The sequence below is a fragment of the Cyprinus carpio genome, chromosome A1 (genome assembly GCF_018340385.1).
Source record: "Cyprinus carpio isolate SPL01 chromosome A1, ASM1834038v1, whole genome shotgun sequence".
NCBI lineage: Eukaryota > Metazoa > Chordata > Actinopteri > Cypriniformes > Cyprinidae > Cyprinus > Cyprinus carpio.
The window spans coordinates 6951165-6971421 of record NC_056572.1 but is presented as its reverse complement, the minus strand read 5'-3'; the positions used below and the strand labels follow the sequence as shown (position 1 = coordinate 6971421).

General features: G+C 36.4%; 1 protein-coding gene and 1 long non-coding RNA gene across 2 annotated transcripts in view; both read right to left on the bottom strand.

Moving 5' to 3' along the window:
• LOC109061405 (protein sidekick-1-like) overlaps nt 1-20257 on the bottom strand; it is a 206867-nt gene that overhangs the window by 59613 nt on the left and 126997 nt on the right. The window contains 6 exon segments of the mRNA XM_042729635.1: nt 1182-1377; nt 1620-1735; nt 3532-3713; nt 6993-7133; nt 10514-10661; nt 12482-12618. Coding sequence (XP_042585569.1) covers nt 1182-1377; nt 1620-1735; nt 3532-3713; nt 6993-7133; nt 10514-10661; nt 12482-12618 — 920 coding nt within the window.
• Nucleotides 17050-18082, bottom strand: LOC109069038. The gene is made up of 3 exons (XR_006155431.1): nt 17824-18082; nt 17661-17731; nt 17050-17266 (listed from the first exon to the last, which is right to left on the bottom strand). It is a non-coding gene; the product is annotated as an uncharacterized LOC109069038 (long non-coding RNA).

Genomic DNA, 20257 nt, shown 5'->3' with positions numbered 1-20257 from the left:
CCTTTTTCAGGCAAGACAACTTTTTCACAGGAGAAAACAATTATTACATTATTAAAGCGTTCATATTTTATCTGGAAGAAATAAATTTGAAGTTGAAATTTCTTGAATTTGTTCAACTTTTCTCTTAACAGTATGTTAATTGATTGACTGGAGTTGTGTGGATTACTTCTGGATTATTGCGATGCTTTTATCATTTGTTTGAACTCTCCTTCTGACGGCACCCATTCACTGCAGAGGATCCATTGGTGAGCAAGTGATGTAATGCTAGATATCTTCAAATCTGTTCAGATGAAGAAACAAACTCTCTCTTAGTGTGAGTACTGTCACATATATGCTCTGTTTTTGTTTCTTTTTTTAAGAACTTTTTGTTTGCTCATCATCGTTTCCTGTGTTCCTTTTTTCCTGTTTGTCATTAGTTTCAGTGGTTATTCATCATTTGATTAACAAGTACACCTGTTTGCCATCACTTTAATCACTGTCTATTAAAGTTCCTATTGGTTTTCAGTTCATTGTTGGTTCTTAATGCTAACGTTGAGTTTGTGAAATGTTTTTTCTGCTAATACAGACTGTCTACATACAGTACATCTTCCTCACTGTGCTCTTTAAGACACCATGCTTAGTCAACGCGTGAAAAGTACATTTTCATCAACTATTCCATTAATGTGGATGAAAAAACTATAAAAGAATTTGATGAGAAAAGTTGTAGAGATCACTAGGGTCTTTTGCTAAGATGAAATATCTGAGATAAAAGAGACAATTCATATGGACGTTTGATTTATACGGATTACTGTTACAATATACGTTTGTAATTTACATACTTTTTGAAGCATCAAAATGTTCAAAGCTTGCATAGATTTTCAACGGATGAACAAAAAGTTATGACACAATATTTGTGTTCCAAAGATGAATGAAAGTCTTAAGTTTTAAAGTATTTAAGGCCTGGAACAACATGAGGCTGCATATATGATTTTCACTATTCCTTTAAACAAAAATTTCCATTTGCACTCAGTTTAATCTCATTGCCGTATTTTCTTTGTGATTTTTCTTTCGCATGGAATCCAACCAATCAAGAGGAACTGAAATACAAGTGGTCACATTATTCTGTTTCAGTCAAAAAATCATCTGTATTTTCTGCCCTTTTTTTGGAGTGAACACGCCCATTTGTTTGTATGTGTACTCACTGTCAGCATGCGTCTGGATGAGCTGTGGTGTGCTAGCTGGTCCATCGCCAGGAGTGGTAAAGCACAGCACTGCCGTCTCATACCACGTGAACTTTCTTAAATTGCTAACGTAACCATAGTGACGTGACCCGTGGAACTCAGGGGCAATGGTCACCATGGTAATGCATTCCGGACAGTGTTCAGGCCACACCAGCAGCTGTGAGAGAGATACGGAATAACAATAAGACATAAACAAAACGTGATTAACATACACTGCTCGGATTTAATTACTCAAATTTAAAGTTGCTGTTTTTGTCAGACATTTAGCCAATCAATCATGCATACACACACCACAAGACAATAAACCTGCCAGGCAAATTTAATTGAATTTTTTTACCTCCAGCATAACATATGTCTCTCTTCCTCTCATATACCATCTGTCTCTCTCTACACTGTTACCTTGTATCCCTGGTTGATGCCGTTGATAAACTGCTGGGGTGGTGGTGTCCAGGTGAATTTGATGGTGGTGGAGTTGAGCGCAACAGCATCCACGTCTTGTGGGGGCGCTGTGGGAACTGCAGAGTGGGAGACAGTTTATCACTGAAATATTCTGAAAATGTGCATACATCTTTTTGCATATGTGCTGTTATATTTAACCTAAAAGTTTAAAAAAGTGTTTTGAATACGTGGTATTAAAGAATGGCACATTTATTTATTTATTTATTTTATTAATCAATCAATCAATGATTCATTCATTTTGTTTGTCTGTTTGTTTGTAGTACTTTATTCCAAAAATAATTTATCTGAAATTGACTTTATTAAATGCATTTTAATAAGCAGCTCCAGGGAGTGAGTGTGCACAGAACTGTATTACAAAATTGTATTTAGTAATACTATAATACTTTGAAATAATACTGTTATACTATAAAAAGTATAACTATTCGTTTTACTTTTAGAAAATCATTTTTGTTAATAGAAATAAAGCTGAAATAAAATGTAATGTAAATATTACATTATACATTTAAACTTAAAAAACCCTAAGCAAAAGCAAGTGTTAGTTTAGCAACAAACTGAAATTAAATAATCTGAAGTACTAAAATGACTTAAAAATAAATGCAAGTTAAACATAGAAAAAAAAAAATTATTAAAATGACAAGAGCAAATTACTAAACTTAAACTAAAACGAAAATGAAAATGAAAATATAAAAATCAAATTTAATTTAAAACTTTAATAAATATTATAATAGTACGTAAATAAATAATACTAAAATAACACTGTGCGGGATTAGCCAAAGTTTACAGGATTTGTGCTTAGACTAATTTTAAGGCACAAAGTATCAAGTAAACTAAATACTGATGACCAGAACTGCACATTCATCGTAGTTTCTTTGAAGTAACCTGTTCTAGATTGCTTTTGGATGGACAGACAATATTATAACAGTCAAAAGTCTGGCTCTGCGAGACTATATCTGTTGTGACTACCTGGATTTTGGATTTAAACGCCTACCCAAATCCCCCATTTCCATACATACATAATCTATATTTCAAATGATTGTTCACAGCTGCACTGATAATCACATACACATGAACTACAGTTTGTATTCAAATCCTTTCTTGTAGCCTATCGGTGCTATGCAGCAGGCCTGAGCGGGAAGTGGAAAGAACAAGATCATATTTCCATAAAGACTCAATGACGCTTACACTTAATCTGCTTAAGGTGGCCACTTTAAGGTCAGGCCTAGCAAGTTGAGTACAGATTAGATATCGCTCAATTGGATTGGGCCCTCCGATTTGTCCTGCTGCCCTTTTCATTTCAAACACAATCACACAACGGCACAAGGTTACATTAGTGTGTCAGGAAATCTGAACTGGGACATAAGTGTACAGAAGCATTTGTTCCAGTCTCTATGAGAAGAAGGCTCTTTTACTGTGGACACTGGGTCTCTATTAATCTCTGCAGGAGTATCATTACACTGACGTTAAATAATATGAATAATCACGGCTGAAGGATCTCAGAACACCCCCACACTTCCTTGCACACACAGATACACGCACATAAAACAAATTAGATTAATTAATGGGCTACGGTCACTGTTTGCCCAGAGTCCATAAATTAACTCTTCTTAGAAATAATCTTTTAGATGGCCGATCTGTGCTGTAAAGCCGACTAATGGATTTTACGGTTTCCATGGTTACTCCAGATCTTTTATGATATCGGTAGCTTAATGAGAAAGATGGTCATTTGGACCCAAACCTCAAAGATTTGAAATATCAAGGGTTCGCTCAGACTGATGAGGCATTATTTTTGTGTTTATTTCTGTGTTTGTGTGTGTGTGTGTGTGTGTGTGTGTGTGTGTGTGGATTGTCTAACCTCCTTGCAGTGTGTACTCAGTGACAGACTGGCTGTACACCCCCAGGCCCGCTCCAGTGTAGGCAGCCACTTGGATCTCATACTGCGTCCAGATGATGAGCTCTCCAATCAGACAGTAATTAATCTCTGCACTGGTTATGTTCTTCAGCTGAAACTCACCAGGCAGACCCGCCAATCTGTACCTGAGTGGGAGGGGGAAAGAAAGAGAATGATGTTTTATTTTTTTTTTTGATTGTGAACCTTTAACACTAACACTCTCACTCGTGAATTTAACTAGATGAATTTTCTGTAGAAAATGAGTGGTGCTTACCCATGCACAACTCTCAGCCACAATGCTACAACGTTTTTAGCACATTGATATTCGGTCTCTAAGGTATTCTGCATGTTAAACAAAAGTAGTAGTGACACTTGCCTTGGCAAGCGCAGCTAATACAACTCATACAAAAACCTGGTGGAAAAACGAATTGAACCAAAACTCCGCACCAGTGAGCTGGGAATGTCAAAAAATTGGCCACAACTCCCCAGCCTGTCTCCACACCTGAGGTCGGCCCCCCTGCTCCACCCCCACTCTTGCCAGCAAAAACACAGTTACTTCGGGTCAAACTGGAAAACAGCAAACTTCCTTGGCGGCATCGAATTGGGATCTCGCTTAGAGTGTAAACTAAATGAGCCAATGCACATTGGCATGCGATTATTGCATCCAGCTGCTGCTGATCACAGCTTGATTATGAGTAGGTAGCAGGTGCAGTGTATATTCAGCTTTTCGCTTCGGAGCCGAGCGATCACATCGTTCTGCTCCTGACTACTCTACTGAGAGAGAAAAAGACTGAACGAGTTCAGTGCGCTCTTTGAGAGCTTTTTGTGTTGGTGGTATGCCATTTCAGCGGTGGTGGTTTCACGTGTCGAGTGAGTTGCACATATCAGGCTGCACTACTCCCTGCCTCATGTGCCTGGGCATTTAGCATGCTGAGGTAGCATTTGTGGATGTATCATGTTCTCATTGCGGGAAAGATGATTATCTCGGAGTCGCGGGCCTCCTCAAAGGGGTGGAGATATGTTGACCTATGCCTCAACTGCCTCAATCTAGTTCTCATCACGGCGGCAGTCAGGTGGGGGCTACTTCAGGCAGTAGCATGGGGAGTCTGAGGATAACAAACCCTCTTGCACTCCTTCACCGGTCAGGTGGTGAGCCTGCAAGCTCTGCCCCTGGAGGAGGCAGACCCAACACTAGCTTTGCTTTGTCCCGTCCGAGCATTGAGATGCTATGTAGATAGGACACAAAGCTTCAGGACCTCAGACCAGCTCTTTGTCTGTCACAGAGGCCGGCAGAAGGGGAATGCTGTCTCCAAGCAGAGGATGGCCCACTGGATAGTGGATGCCATCACCCTGGCTTATCAAGCACAGGGTGTGTCCTGTCTGTTCAGGTTGCGAGCTCACTCAACTAGAAGTGTAGCATCCTCCTGTGCGCTGGCCTGTGGCGCCTCACTGGCAGATATTTGTAGAGCTGCGGACTGGGTGACCCCCAACAAGTTCGCTAGATTCTATAGCCTTCATGTGGAGCTTGTATCCTCCTGTGTTCTCACCTCAAACGGGCAGAAGCACTGATAGACCCCGGCTTCAGGTCGGCTTGCTAAAGCCACTCTAGAAAGTCCATATTTTAGAACCTGTTGAGCTCCTCTGTCCCCGTACTCACATTGTGATCAGCAGCAGCTGGATTCAATAATCGCATGCCAATGTGCATTGGCTCATTTAGTTTACACTCGAAGTAAACTGGTCTCTCTAAGCGAGATCCCAATTCATTGGTCATCTGACGTGATGTCTCCGTTTGCTCCTTCAGGGAACGAGGTTACAATACATTAGGGGTTGAACGACTTCTGATTTTTTAGAGTCGACTTTTATGTGATGAAAGTCGAGTAAAAGTTGACTAGTCGCTGATGATGTCATTAATGAACAAATAAGTCTGGAGCTGTGACAAACCCCTTGTGCATAGCTATGGCATATGACACAGCACTGCCCACATGGCTATTGCTCCTATAACAGCTCATTTTTATCAGTTCTTTTGCCTTTGGGTCGTTTTAATTCTCACAGATTTCTGTTCGTTCTAAATCAGATATAGATAAAGTAGCACAGTAAAGATTAAATTTTATATGAATGCATTAGTGAGAGCGATTGCGTGTGTGAATTAATTCTACATGGCAGCATCTCTCTAGCAGAAGTGATGCTGTGGGATTTAGTTATTAAGAAATATATGATTGAACTTTTCAGTTTCTAAGCTATTTTAATGAGAAATCACAGAACAGCATTGTCAATACATTTCCACGCTGAATGATTCTGTGCATGCGAGATCTGCGCATGACGTACGAGCTACTGCCTGTAGCCTATGCGTGTGCGTTACAGTGCAGCAGCGCATTAGATTAGAACAGCAATTAAATTACCTGTACAATAAGCTGTTTAGAATGTGCATTCTCTCGTTCAATTTCGAGCATCCAGTAATATAATCACACATGTCTTGTGGAGCTTTCAGAGTATACATTTATTTGTCATTTTAACTGTGTTGAAAAGGAGCATAAATGTGGAAGTCCTTCAAAGATTTCTTATCCTGTTGCGCCCTTTATAGGACCAGCGACTAGTCGACATCAAGCTTAAAGCATCATGGCAGAGCATTGAAGTCGACTAGTCGATTAGTCTGTGCAACCCCTAAAATACGTAACCGAGATGTTATGCCATCTTAAAGGGATACTCCACATAAAAATGACTCACCTGCATGTAATTTCAAACCTGTATGTATTTCTTTCTTCTGCAAAACACAAATCAAGATTTTTGCTTCCTGCTAATATGCTTCCAGTTTCGGTTTCCAGTGGCTTATATTGTAATTATTATTTTTTTTGTCCAAACAATGGAATTCAATAGGAACCAAAACTTGGTTACCAACATTCTTCAAAATATTCTTCAAAATATCTTCTTTTGTGTTCCACAGAATAAAGAAAATCATACAAGTTTGGAAGGGCATGAGAGTAAATGATGACAGAATTAGCATTTTTGGGTGGATTATCCTTTTAAAGTTGCTATGTAACAGAAGTAGCAGAAGATTCTTTTCTTCCATATTATAATGTACATCTGAGTGAAATGGAATATTGAAAAGAAAAAAAAGTAGGGTGGGGTCTTGGTTAAATCCATTAGTTTTAAATTGAATGGAGGTAGATCTGAATGTGAGCTTGCAACTGATTGTGTAGACAAAATTACTGGAGACGTGGGGAAATCTTTTTCTTTTTCTGAACAAAAACTTGTTCAGTGGTAAATGTGACCACAATCTTTGCTGTTGCGTTACTACTGAAAAAAGATTTAAAGACATTTTTGTTGCATTAAAATTCAATATTATGTATAAAGGAGAGTGTGTAGAGGGAAAGAAAGATTTATTTTATAGAAATTCTACATTTTTGAAGCCATGCATGAAACCATACCTGAGCACATAGCCTCTCAGGACTCCATTGAGCTGTGGTTCTGGGGGCGGCTGCCATTGGACCATGATGCTTTGGTTGGTACGGCCACTAGCCACAATGTTTTTTGGAGGTGCGCTGGGTGGTTCCTCTCGCAGCATCAGCCTGAGAGATAACGTCATGAGAATAGCATCATAAAAGAGAAATATTTCTCCCAGAGGCATCGATAGTTACTAAAAGTTTTCTTCAGAGCTTATCCAGTAGTCCTGGAGAGACTGAAACTGATCTTTCTGGTTCATACGAAAGGTCTTTAATAGTGCAGGAGTAACTGAGAACTGACCCTGCTGGAGTAAACGGTTCGCTGGAATGACCTCAACATGACTCGGTTCTTTAAAAGTTGAAAACAACACTGGAAAAACAACTTAAAGACCAAACTGAGGAGAATCATCACAAGTACAAGTACATTTTTACCTTGTACATTCTAAAAGTTTCTTCATTATTGATAGAAATTAATACTTTTATTCAGCAAGTATGCATTAAACTGATCAAAAGTGATAGTAAAGGCTTTTATTTTTTTTAGTAAACAGACAACAGTGTATATTGAGAAACCATGGCTAGAACTGAAGAACCCCTATATCAACTCCTTTTGTTTCCTATGATGTGAATCATTTTTCCTAAACCAAATGAGAGCAAATTAAGCATTAAAATGCAAACAAGTGACAACATTTCTTTTGGATATGCTATTTCAGCACATATCATACATAAACAATATCAAAATTGATATATGTATATATATATATATATATATATATATATAATTAGGTGCTACAGAAAATAGAAAGATCTGTTTTTAGCTTGACACCATTAGTGTAAATCAGTGAACTCTTTCATTTCTAAATTTGATCAATACCATAGGCTTCAGCTCTTAAAGTCTGTCTGCAGGATTCTGGAAACTGTAGATCCCCAGAGCAGGCGATAAACAATCCTTCGCTCTAATCTGTGGTTTAAAGGTTATTAGCTTGATTAAGTGAGCAAGGCCTAAAGTGCCTCAAGCAAGCAATCTCGTAGGAAAGTTGCTAAGTCTGATTGATGTTTTGTCAAATAAACAATAATCATCCTAAACCAATTTAAAAGGCTTAGAAGCGGTTATTTTAGTCTATCACTCTGTTTCTTTTGCCGTACAGAATGGGTGGGGTTGGATTGGGTATTTAGAGTATTGCTATTGTATTGTTTTTGTCATTACTGTGAATGGCATTAACGGTTGTTTATTAATTAAATGGAAATAAAAATGATAAGTGCTGAGTTGAGTGTTAAAGTTTGCTTTTGTTATATTCTAAACAAATTATTACTCAAAAAAGTTAGTTGGAAATTGACTTTGTTTGCAGTGTGCCTAATATGAATGCACTTCTAGATATGAAACGTTCTTGAATGGAGCACATATTCTGTGAGTTCCTTTGATGATACTTTGCCAAAAAAAATGAAAAAGAAGAATAAAAGAAATAGAGATTTAAATTTTTCATATAACTGATGATGATCCTGACACTAATTGGAAACGAGGCCAAAGCAGATAGGTGCTCAAATTTTAATAAGTGCCCTCTCCATCAATATTTGATTTTTTGTGTTTCTGTTCGTCTTCATCTCCTCACTCTCACTCTCCACCATTTTTCCCTCTTGTTTTAACTGAGCGTTTTAAATTAAACATTCAGTTTGAAAGACACGTTGTTATACACACAAAGCTGGTGATTTTAATTACATTTAAACACAACTTTTGAATCAGCTAAAATATGTAAAAGACATACAGGAAATTGTAAGTTTTGCAGTTTTGCCTGCTACATGTCATTTTAAGTTAAAACTAAATTTTGTTTCTATATCAGACATGGGTCCAAATCACTATTTTACACATCAGGGCTAAGAGTGAATAGTATCAAGGTTGAGAAATTACCATAATTTGTATTATACCTTTTTTTTCTTCTCAAGGTCATTTAAATGTTAAGTTGTTAAGATTGCCAGCTCACGTTATTTAGCGGATAACCTAATTGTCGTCTTTGAGTTTAAAAATGCGAGAGTTGCTGTAATTGTGACAGTATTTGCCCAGACATGGTTGACTTATTTGCTTGGGATATTGCATATTAAGTTGCTGTCAACAGTGTATAAAGTGTGTGAACAAGAAAGGATACGATCATATGCTCTGATTGCATGATATGTGACAAAGTGTCAAAATCACAATTATTCATCTTTCATATATATCTTTTCAGTCTTCAGTGTCACATGATCCTTTAGAAATCATTCTAAAATGCTGATTTGATGCTGACATGATTTCTTATTATTATCAATGTTGAAAACAATTGTGCTACTTAATATTTTTGTAGAAACCAAGATACATTTTTCAGGATTCTCTGATGAATAGAAAGTTTAAAAGAACAGCATAAAGTTAAAATAATATCATAACTGTCTTTAATGACACTTTTGGACAATTTAACGTTTTCTTGCATCCTTATTTTAACATATTATTTTTCAAAAGTTAAAGACAGCATTTTATTATGTAAATAAAAAAAAATAAAAAAATTCCACTTTAGCACCAATCAAACCTGAGCACTTCACATAGTCATTATGAGAGCAGAGGGAGTCTTTGGCTCAACTGGAACTTCTGAATACAAACTGTCAATGTCGGTTTAATGGAGACTTGCTTCACATGAACGCTAAGCTAAGAACTAGGAAACAGCATGACAAGCTTTTTCAACATGTCCTTGATGATTGAGCAGGCCCTTCTTCCTGCCGTTTAGCAAAGAGTACTTGGCATGTGCATTAGCCTTATGCCTGTGGCTTGAAAAATAGCCATTTGAACTTTTCAGGACTTTTAAGTTCTTCGAGAGATTTAATTCTATTTGGAATGCAGTCATTGTGATGTGTGCCAATTTATGTGTGAATAAAAAAATTACAAAACAAAATAGAAAGCACAAAACACAGTAGCCTCAGCGTGTGCTGAAGTGTCCTTCCCTCCAGCCAAGTTTGTATTTGACATTCTTTCAACATGAAGAATTGGCTTTGAGAAATGCTATTTCTTACACCTTCATAGTGTTTCTGGAAATGGGAGCTTTTTTTTCTGCCTATGTGTCATAGTTGTGCCAGCGCTGAAAGCTCTCATGTAATTCAATTACAACCAGCCTTTCTTTTGATAGGGTTCAAATCTTGTCCTCACATTTAATAACATTCTGACTGTGTGTGTGTGTGTGTGTGTGTGTGTGTGTGTGTGTGTGTGTGTGTGTGTGCTGGACACACAAAAATGGCAAGAGTTGTTGAAAATTACTAGTTCCAATCTGCATGACTGGATATGTAACTTGCGACAGCCAGAATTCAAAGGATTATAAGTTTGTTGGAAACAAAGTTTAACTTGTTAGCATGTCCCAGTTACTGTAGCTCCATGCTAGATACTGATCAAGAACATTTATCATGATATCTTGTTCTAGCTTTCCAATACAGCTTTTCTTAACAAGTTAGTGATATGCTAAGCTAGTAGGCTAAGATGTTAGCTTGTGACTGCTTACCTGTTGGTCTCAGAGCTGTACTGTCCACGTCCCACCTGATTGACGGCACACACTCTGAACTGGTACGTTCTTGCTGGCGTTAGACCAATTACTAGCAAACCGGTTAGTGCAGGACTAACATCATCCATGTAGGTTTTCCATGGAGAATCTGTCAAGAACAATCAGACAAAACTAAGTTTCCTTCATCCATTGTATTAAATAGTTCTTATTGAAATTTTCACATTAAAAATAACATAATTTGTGATTTGAGTTAGCCTGAGGGATTGTGGTCTTGGTATTGGCAATGCCCCAGGGTGCATACTTACAACAATTTTATTTAAGGCTTTGTGAATTTAACTTATTAACTGGTTAAATAAACATTTAAATATGAACACGACCATTTAAAGTTTTTGGGGTCAGTAAGATTTTAATGGTTTTGAATTAAGTGTTTTATGCTCACCAATGCTGCATTTATTTGATAAAAACATACAGTAAAACAGTAATACTCTGAAATAGTAATACATTTAAAATAACCGTTTTCGTATATTTTAATATATTTTAAAATCCTGCAATGGCAAAGCCAGACATTTCTTATTATTATAAATGTTGAAAACACTTGTGCTGCTTAATATTTTTGTGGAAATTATATTCTCAGGATTTTTGATAAATAAAAAAGTTTAAAATAACTTTTTTTTGTAACATTTTCTATCACTTTTGGTCAGTGTAATGGGTTCTTGCTGAACAAAGGTATTAATTACATTTACGTTTAGATAACTATACATAGATAAACACACATAAAGTGTACTTGTAGCATCCATTATTTAAATTATTTATTAATTTGTCGTGACAGATCGCTCAATTCAAACGTCATGTGATTGGTCAGATCGCCTGTCAATCAAACTTCCGGCGAAGGGTCAATTAAACACACTTCCTTTACAATATCTTTTTGCCACTACCACAAACTCTACTAAAGTCAAATTTCGCAAGCTCAATATAATGTAAAATATTACTTAGAAATGTAATGTGAAAGAATAAATACAACATAGCTGCTTTTACCAGATTTATTTATTCCTACTAGATTATTTCTCACTTCTAAAGACAATAGGTAAAACTGATTGTCAAAGAGGAGTATTGTTTTTTATTTTACCTATTTTACTTTATTTATTATGAGTTGTTTGAATCATCTCTTTCTTTACAGCAGTTGGGTAAATGATGAATTTGACCATGCTGTTGTTTATTCTGGAGGCGTTACTACCTACAACACCCAATATATGGAAGAGTGTGTGTTTGTGTGTGCGTTTGCAGTACATTAAAAACGATGGGAAGCAGATCAATGAACAATTTAGATTGTGAAACCACTCAAGCAGACCCAAGAGAAGGGAAGACAGAAACTATGAGCAACTGCAAAAAATAAATCACAAATTCAACAGGAACAGTAAATATTAAGCCGCAGAGATGCACATGAATACCAATACATACACACACACACACAAGCACAAAGCCATCAAAAGAAGAGTGTGTGATCATTCGAATTTACTGCAAATCAACTGTGTATGTTTGTGCGTGTGTGTATATGAGGAAAGAGAGATCTTGGTGTTTATTAGATATCCAGCCCCTCCACCCCACCCACATTTTTCACTGTCTTTCCTTTGACGATACACAAATCAATCTCTCTCTGCGTTTCCTGTCACTATCTCTTCCAGCATTCATCTTCCACCAATAACAGAGTCTTGGCTTAATACAGTGAAAACAATCCTCCTCCCACTACCCTCCATTACAATCAACTTCCATTTCTCTTCTCTTCTCACTCACTTCAGCCTGTCTGTCTGTTTTTAGAGCTAAGGAGAAAGACAGCAGAGGTAAATGAGAAAGGACCTTCTTCAGTAGAATCCACTGGCTGCAAACCAGCTTAATTGAAAGCTGCAGCTAAGGTGCATTTAGTTTAATAAACCATATGCCAAAGCTCATATAAATGGCACACACACATACTGTTCTCAGAGAGCTCAATGATGTAATGCAGTAGAGGACTGTTCCCATCAAAGGGCCGAACCCATGACAGAAGAACTGTTCTGCTGTCTGTCTCATTCAGAGCCACCTGCAGGTTACGTGGAGAATGGGGAAGTTCTCTGAAAGAGAGAGAGAGAAATAATCACATTTTGAATCAAAATATGCTTATATGCATTTTGCAGTGAGGTACATTTAAATAGAACTCTAATTCAAAGCAATTTCCCTTTTCACATCTAAATATATTTGAACAGTTCTCAAATTTCGACTTAATGGAATAGTTTGTTTTCTCATGAGGCCGTACTACCGGAGAAGTTTAGCATTACATCACTTGCTCACCAAATGGTTCCTCTGCAGTGAATGCAAATGCAAAACTATTGTTTGACTTCAGAGTTCTTGAAAATTAGATTTTTAGTCAGTTTTTCAATTAGGTAAGTCAGTTTTGAGGCATCATTCATGTCTTTTGCACATACAGGTGTATATAAGGGTTATGAGTTTTTAATTGCATTTTTAATGCAATAGGCTAGTTTCATCCTCACATCAAAATCATTAGTAACAATTCTTCACAACAGTGATTATATACACAGATCAGCTGTACACATCTGTGGGTACTAATGGTCTAGCAGTAGAACTTTTGCTAAGTTAGTGGATCTGGGTTCTAATTTGTCCTCGTATAATTTTTTCCTCATTAAAGCCAATTGTGTTCATCAGTGATTGTATACCAAGAGCAGGAACATGCTTATCTGCATTTTATATTGTTATTTCACCTGAACAAATAGAGAGTCTCCATAAGAGTTAGCAACAGATTGAAGCGCTCATCTGTGCACAAGCCGCTGTCACTGATAACGGCAGCAACGAGCACTCAGCACGATCTCAAAAGCAACACATTTCAACGCCAAATCGTCTCTTATTTAACACAAATGAACCAAATTAATACTCTGCTAGTATAGATATATCTGTTAAAACTGATCTGAGAATACTGAAATCCATGTGCTTTTTTCCTGCTTATACCTTTATGGGCCATATCCGATCTGTGCCACATGGGAGGAAAAAATCCAAATCGGGTCACTTGAACCATGCAGTGTAAATATGGCCTTTGTAGATTTGTGTCTTTGTTATCAGAAGCTAGAGATTAAGGTTTGTAAAGTTTAAAGTTTCTTACAAAAACACATCGATTCACTTTAGTAGGCTTTTATTAAAACCCATAACCATGTGGGACACTTTGTTATGATGGATGGATGCAGTTTATTGAACTTCTCTTGGACTATTGAATATCACCCATTCACTGCCATTATAAAGCTCGGAAGAGCCAGGACATTTTTAAATATAACTCTGAATGTATTTGTCTGAAAGAAGAAATTTATATACACCTAGGATGACCCTAGAGGTGACGAATGTGGAAGTGCAGAGGAGAGAGAAAAACAAAACACGGGTCAAAAATTTTAAGTACAAAATAAGGAATTGTAAAGAAAAATTAGGATTTCAATATAAGCCAAGGGGAGACTGGTTTTCCTTTGCTAAACAAAAGAAAACTTTGCTTCCTTTGCTCCCATAAACAAAACTTGATTCTTGCAAGACTAGCATATTCTCAACGGAGCTTACGCTTAGTGTTGCCAGATTGGGTGGTTTTGAATTTGATTGTGTGGGTAAAAAATGGTTTGGGTGGGTAGACAAAATTTGGGCTGATTTAGGGTCAGTTTGGCAGTTTTCAAATATCTAAATTGTATAGGTTAATTGGTTTGCATATTGCATCTAATCAGTCACCATTATGTTACTAAACACACAGCCACTCTGCAGAGTCGACTGGTGCTGATGTTGACGTCACCCATAGCACTTTTAGCCAATCATGAGGGATCAGTAGACAGACGTGATGATTCATGAGTGACGGGTTTTTAGCGCGATAAGGGATCCAATTTTGATAGCTGTATGTTCAAGTGATCACAAATCCAAATTCACCTCAAATTCCCTTTAAGGCAAGTCATTTCACTCTGCAGCCATCTTTGAAACACCTTTCGGGCATGCAAGTGCAGCTCCTATTTCTTTGAATGGGGAAACATCAATTTCTCCAAAACTGTTCGCCAAGCTTATGGTTATGTTTCATATTTGAAATCACCAATGACATCTGACAACAACTGTCTCATAAATGTTGTTTCTTTTGCTCAATTAGCATAAAAAAGCTTATTTTTCAGGCTAGTCCAGCCAGTGTGCATGCACAGTCCCGAGTGCACGTCTCAGAATTCTGAATGTTTCCATAGCAACGGGGACTTCTACAGCAGCTGCAGTGATGCGATGACTTTACTGATTAGCGATTGGCTCTTTTACTCAGAAGGCAGGGTTAGCGTTGCATTTTTCCCCATTCAAAACTATACAAGTGACATGTCTTGGGTATTATAAAGTCTTAGGTTGCCTAAATATAAGTTACACGGTAAAGACTAGGACAGTGACTCAGCTCTCAAAACATGAATTACACTTGTGGAGGGAGATGACATGAAGGCTCTTAGTTGATATCAATGTAACTCTGAAATCAGAGTACAGTTAAATAATTTAATCAAAACTGAACATGGGACTATCCTGTCCTGCATCAGAAAGTTGTTGTACTTGATTAGTTTTAACTGTACACACTTCTGTTTCATGTTCTGCAATCTACTTCAAGAAAGATGTGATGTAGTTCTGTAAGTTAAAGTGCAACATGAAGTTAAGCGCATTATTGTTGTTAATTTTTTGTTATTGGATTATCGTACAGTATCAATGAATGGCAAAGTTTTGACAGTCATGATGTGTGCATGAATGAGTGTGAAGTACAGTACCTGCTAATTACGTAGCTTCCGATCACTTATACTGGGCACTTTTTCCATTTAAATTGGTTTATTCTGACTGTTGACTCTGAAAATGACGTGCATGTTTTTCAGAGGGTATTGGTTAATTTCTTGATTGTTGTTTTGACTTTGTTGTCTACACACTAAAAAAAGTTGGGTTAAAAATAACCCAACAAGTAACCCAACTATGGGTTGGTATAGCACCTTCCCAACTGTGGGTTATTTTTAACCCAATGATTGGGTTAAAAGCCAGTTGGGTTAAAAATAACCCAACAGTTGGGTTAACTATTTACTTTTATTCATGAGATTATTTTAATGAATAAAATACACAGTTTTCAAATACAGATGTTTTATTTAAGTAGAAAAACAATAAATCTGCTTTAAAAACAGTTTTTAAGTTTTAAATGACAAATTTACTCAATATTGATGAGCCTAGTATTTAATATAAATGTGCACACAATTATATTGAATTCAAAATACATGAGTGAACATGCAGAACACATGGCAAATAAATGCTGAAGTACAAATATTCAAAATACACATTAAATTCAAAACAAATATACACAAACAATATACATAAATTCAAATACATGTTAAATTCAAAACACAAATATCCACATACAGTACAAATATTCAAAACAAATGTGCACATATGGTTTACCAATTCAAAACCTACACAGATTCACATAATACACATTTAAAAAACAGATGTGCACATACAGTACAGAAATATACAACCTAAACATTTGTGCACATACAGTATACAAATTCATAACCTACACAGATGCACATATAGTAAGCTTTTAAAATACAGATGTGCACATACAGTACAGAAATATACAACCTAAACATCTGTGCACATACGGTATACAAATTCAAACCACAAATGTGCACATACCAGTATACCAAAAACTACACAAATGTGTACACCAAGGACATACCTTTATACTTCAAGACATAAACATATCCTTAATAAAAAAAATGCTACAGTGGTCACCATATGCATTGTGTTATAAACACCTTAAAGGGATAGTTCACCCAAAAATGAAAATTCTGTTATTAATTACTCACCCTCATCTCGTTCCAAACCCGTAAGACCTCCATTCATCTTTGGAACACAAGTTAAGATATTTTTGATGCATTCTGACAGCTCTCTGACCCTCCCATAGACAGCAAGGGTCCTTACACCATCAACGTCCAGAAACTTAGCAAGGATTGGTAAAATAATCCATGTGACATCAGGGGTTCAACCGTAATATTATACGAGAATACTTTTTGTGGGCAAAAAAAAAAAAAAAAAAAGAGTTTATTCAACAATTTGTCTCCTCCGTGTCACCCTAGTGCCATTTTGGACAGTATCCACTCAACGCAAACAGCGTATGCTGTTAAAGTTAAACCACTGATGTCACATGGATTATTTTACCAATCTCCTTGCTAAGTTTCTGGACATTGATGGGTGTAAGGACCCTTGCTGTCTATAGGAGGGTCAGAGAGCTGTCAGAAGCATCAAACAATATCTTAATTTGTGTTTCAAAGATGAACGGAGGTCTTGCGGGTTTGGAACAACATGAGGATGATTAATGACAGAATTTTCATTTGTGGGTGAACTAACCTTAAACGTGTGTTTTGGCTACTGGATCGACTGATGATCAGTAACTTTGAATACAAAGTTTTTTAAGAGGCAGCAATGTGTAAAAGGAACTCCTCCAGGAATATTATAGACTGCATCCTGCAAGAACTCCCAAACTGGAGCAGAGGGCTTTGGGTAGTTTACATCATAGATGTAGAACATTTTGAAGCATTCATTCACTGCTTGAAGTAAGGTCTCCTTTTCAACTGCCTCTCCAATGAAAATGATGAAAACTTGGGAGGAATTTTCTTTGTCTCCAAGCACCAAGACATGTGGATCCTGGCTTGTCTCATTGTTGAGGTAATGGACCATATTAGTACCAACCTTGAAAGAATAAATAAACTTAAGTTGGCATATATGACAAACATTTCAGGGATTCAATATATTTTTTAAAAATGAATCAAAGAAAAAAAGGTAAACTGAAGCAGTCTTGTAGTGAATTAAAATAAGTTAACTCTAAAAGTGATGAATGACCATTAGTCGTGACAACAGTGGATAAAAAATAGAGTCACTGAAGGAAAGAGTTTATGTACAGAGCAGTGTAATTTAATGGGCCTATATTATCCTCTTTTGGATTTTACTTTTCCTTTAGGTAGTAATATAGCTGTTTGTGCATGTAAACTGGCTACATCAGAGGAGGGAGTTCATTACCATTAACAAACAAAAGTCTTTAAAAAAAAAAAACTCTTATACATCACTAAATTAAATAATTACTTACCTTGAGATGTTTCTATTAAATTGCAGAGGTTCCGCTGTTGTAATCTTTTCTTTACAAAGAAATCCATTTATCTAAAACATAAGTATAAACATGTTTAGTATAACACATTTAATATAAATGCAAAATTGTTATAGCTTCATAAGAAAAAAAATACTATAATTACAGGCTATTCCATTATTCCTGTAATGGCTTTAATACAACATGCATGGCTATATAAAACAATTATAGCCTATGTATGTGTTGTTGTTGTTGTTTTTTTAACACTTTCAAATAATTCTGATACACTGACGAATGGCTTGTTTTACGCTCTGTTGTAGGAGTAACGTAACGTTATGTAGTTTGGGACGCTGGTACGAATTTCTGCTAAAAGAGCGGATTGCCTTACGACTGTGCTCTTTCGTCTGAGTTTTGAACTTCTATAACAGAAAAAACACAGAATCCAACACCTTGGTGTCTGTCGCATAACTGATGTGTGAGCTCGGCTCGCTCGAGCAGCTTCAGTCACTGGTCCGATCCGATAAATGGTCCGTGCGGCTTTTCTAGCCTAAAGATTTCGGCGCCCTTTACATTTCACCAGACATTTTTATTAACGTTAAGTAATACTTCTATAAACGGTTTTGCTAGTCTTTCAGCTAATGTTTTATTTATTAATGCTAGCAAGCAAACGCGAATAGCATATTCATTTACAATCGATCTGGGGAAGAACTGACTAAAGGGAATTAAAACTTCGTTTTTTAAATAGTTTTTCGATTTAATTAACGTTTCAGTACACATTACTTAATGTAATAACAGTTATATACATCATAAAATTATATTAACATTATATTAACAGTTACTTACCTTTCATAATCAGGCAGCTGCCGCTGATGTCCACTGAGTCGCTAACTGGACCGTTAAAATTTGAACCGGAGTGAAGCGGGAACCATATTTAACCCAACAGTTGGGTTATAACTAAAAATAACCCAACGCCGAAAATAAATGACCCAACAAATTTTAAGATAACCCAACACAATGACCCAATATGTGTACCCCAACGGTTGGGTTAAAAAAACAACCCAACGTTTTTTACTGTGTACACGAACATTTATATTTGGTCATTCTCTTTATATATTTGCACTGATTTGATCTGTTATTTGATCTTTATTTTGTTTTAAGAAGTTAAAATGGTCCTTATCAGCCGTGATTGGCAACAAAAATCTATCACATTTTGACAGTTAAAGTTTTGGGCATTGTTTGTTGGATTGGGTGGCAAGCTTTTGGGCTGGAAATCGTGTACTTACGTCCTACGGTTTATAAAGTATTAAATATTAATATTTTTCTTACAAAAAATGCATTGATTCTCTTCAGGAGGCCTTTATTAACCTCTAGAGCCATGTGGAGTACTTTTTATGATGGATGGACGCAGTTTATTGGACTTCTTTCGGACTATTGAATATCACCCATTCACTGCCTTTATAAAGCTCAGAAGAGCCAGGACATTTTTAAATATAACTTCAATTGTATTCATCTGAAAAAGAAAGTCATATACACCTAGGATGGCTTGAGGGTGAGTAAATTATGGGGTAATTTAAATTTTTAGGCGAAATATCCCTTTAACTCAATACCTTCCTTTGTTTTTCCACAGAAGAAAGTCATCAGGATTTTGGACAATATGAGGGTAAAATTATAGATTTATTTATTTATTTTTATTTTTTGTGAACCATCCCTTCAACATTACTTTCCACTGTTGCAAGATCAAAAGTTCCACTATTTCTTCAACAACATTACATTTATGAAAACCACATTACAATATCACGTAATACAATTATGTCCTTTGCAGATGCTTGTAATATGTGTGTGAAGTTTATGCCCATTTGTCACAACAGTCTAAATATGCAATTACATCTAATATTGTTTAAAGAGAGGACTGCTCCACCGTCGTCTAACATGTGGTAATAAGAGGACCTGTCCACTGCATGAGATTAACTTGAAAGTCTATGAAATCACATTAGCATGTGAAGCATTGCCTCTCCTTCAACCGTCTGATGAGTTTTCTTTCGAAAGAGTTTGCAGGCTGTAATATTAAAGGTAGGAGTATATTGTGGTACTCTGTTATCTTAATGCGACTGTCAAAGGTATTATTGTTATTATTCAAATCGCATGTGTTTTCAATTTGCATCTCATAATTTAAATGTCAGCTGTTAGGAGACTTTTTCTAAAATCAGCCAAAACCCAGTTTTTTTCTCACATAATAATGTGTCTTAAATTAAATATTGCTTTATTACGTATTCCGTTAAGCAGTACTAAAAGAATTGCACTACAATGCAGTCCTGTAAGCACATTTGCGAATCATACAGTTTATTACAGTTATATTTTTCTCATGGTTGAGCTGTAATTTAATTTCCACAAGTTCTACTCACAATTTGTTATGCAGGTTTTTATTTATTTTTATACAAGCACAATTCGAGCTTGTAGGTTGTGTTTTGTAAGCAGCAACACAGCAGCATTTGGCGCAACAAATGAGATGAGTATGGGGCGAGACTATCTGTTTAGTTTACTAGCTGACCAATGGTGGGTGAGGGAGTCTGGGAAACCTGATCCTTCAGAAATCATTATAA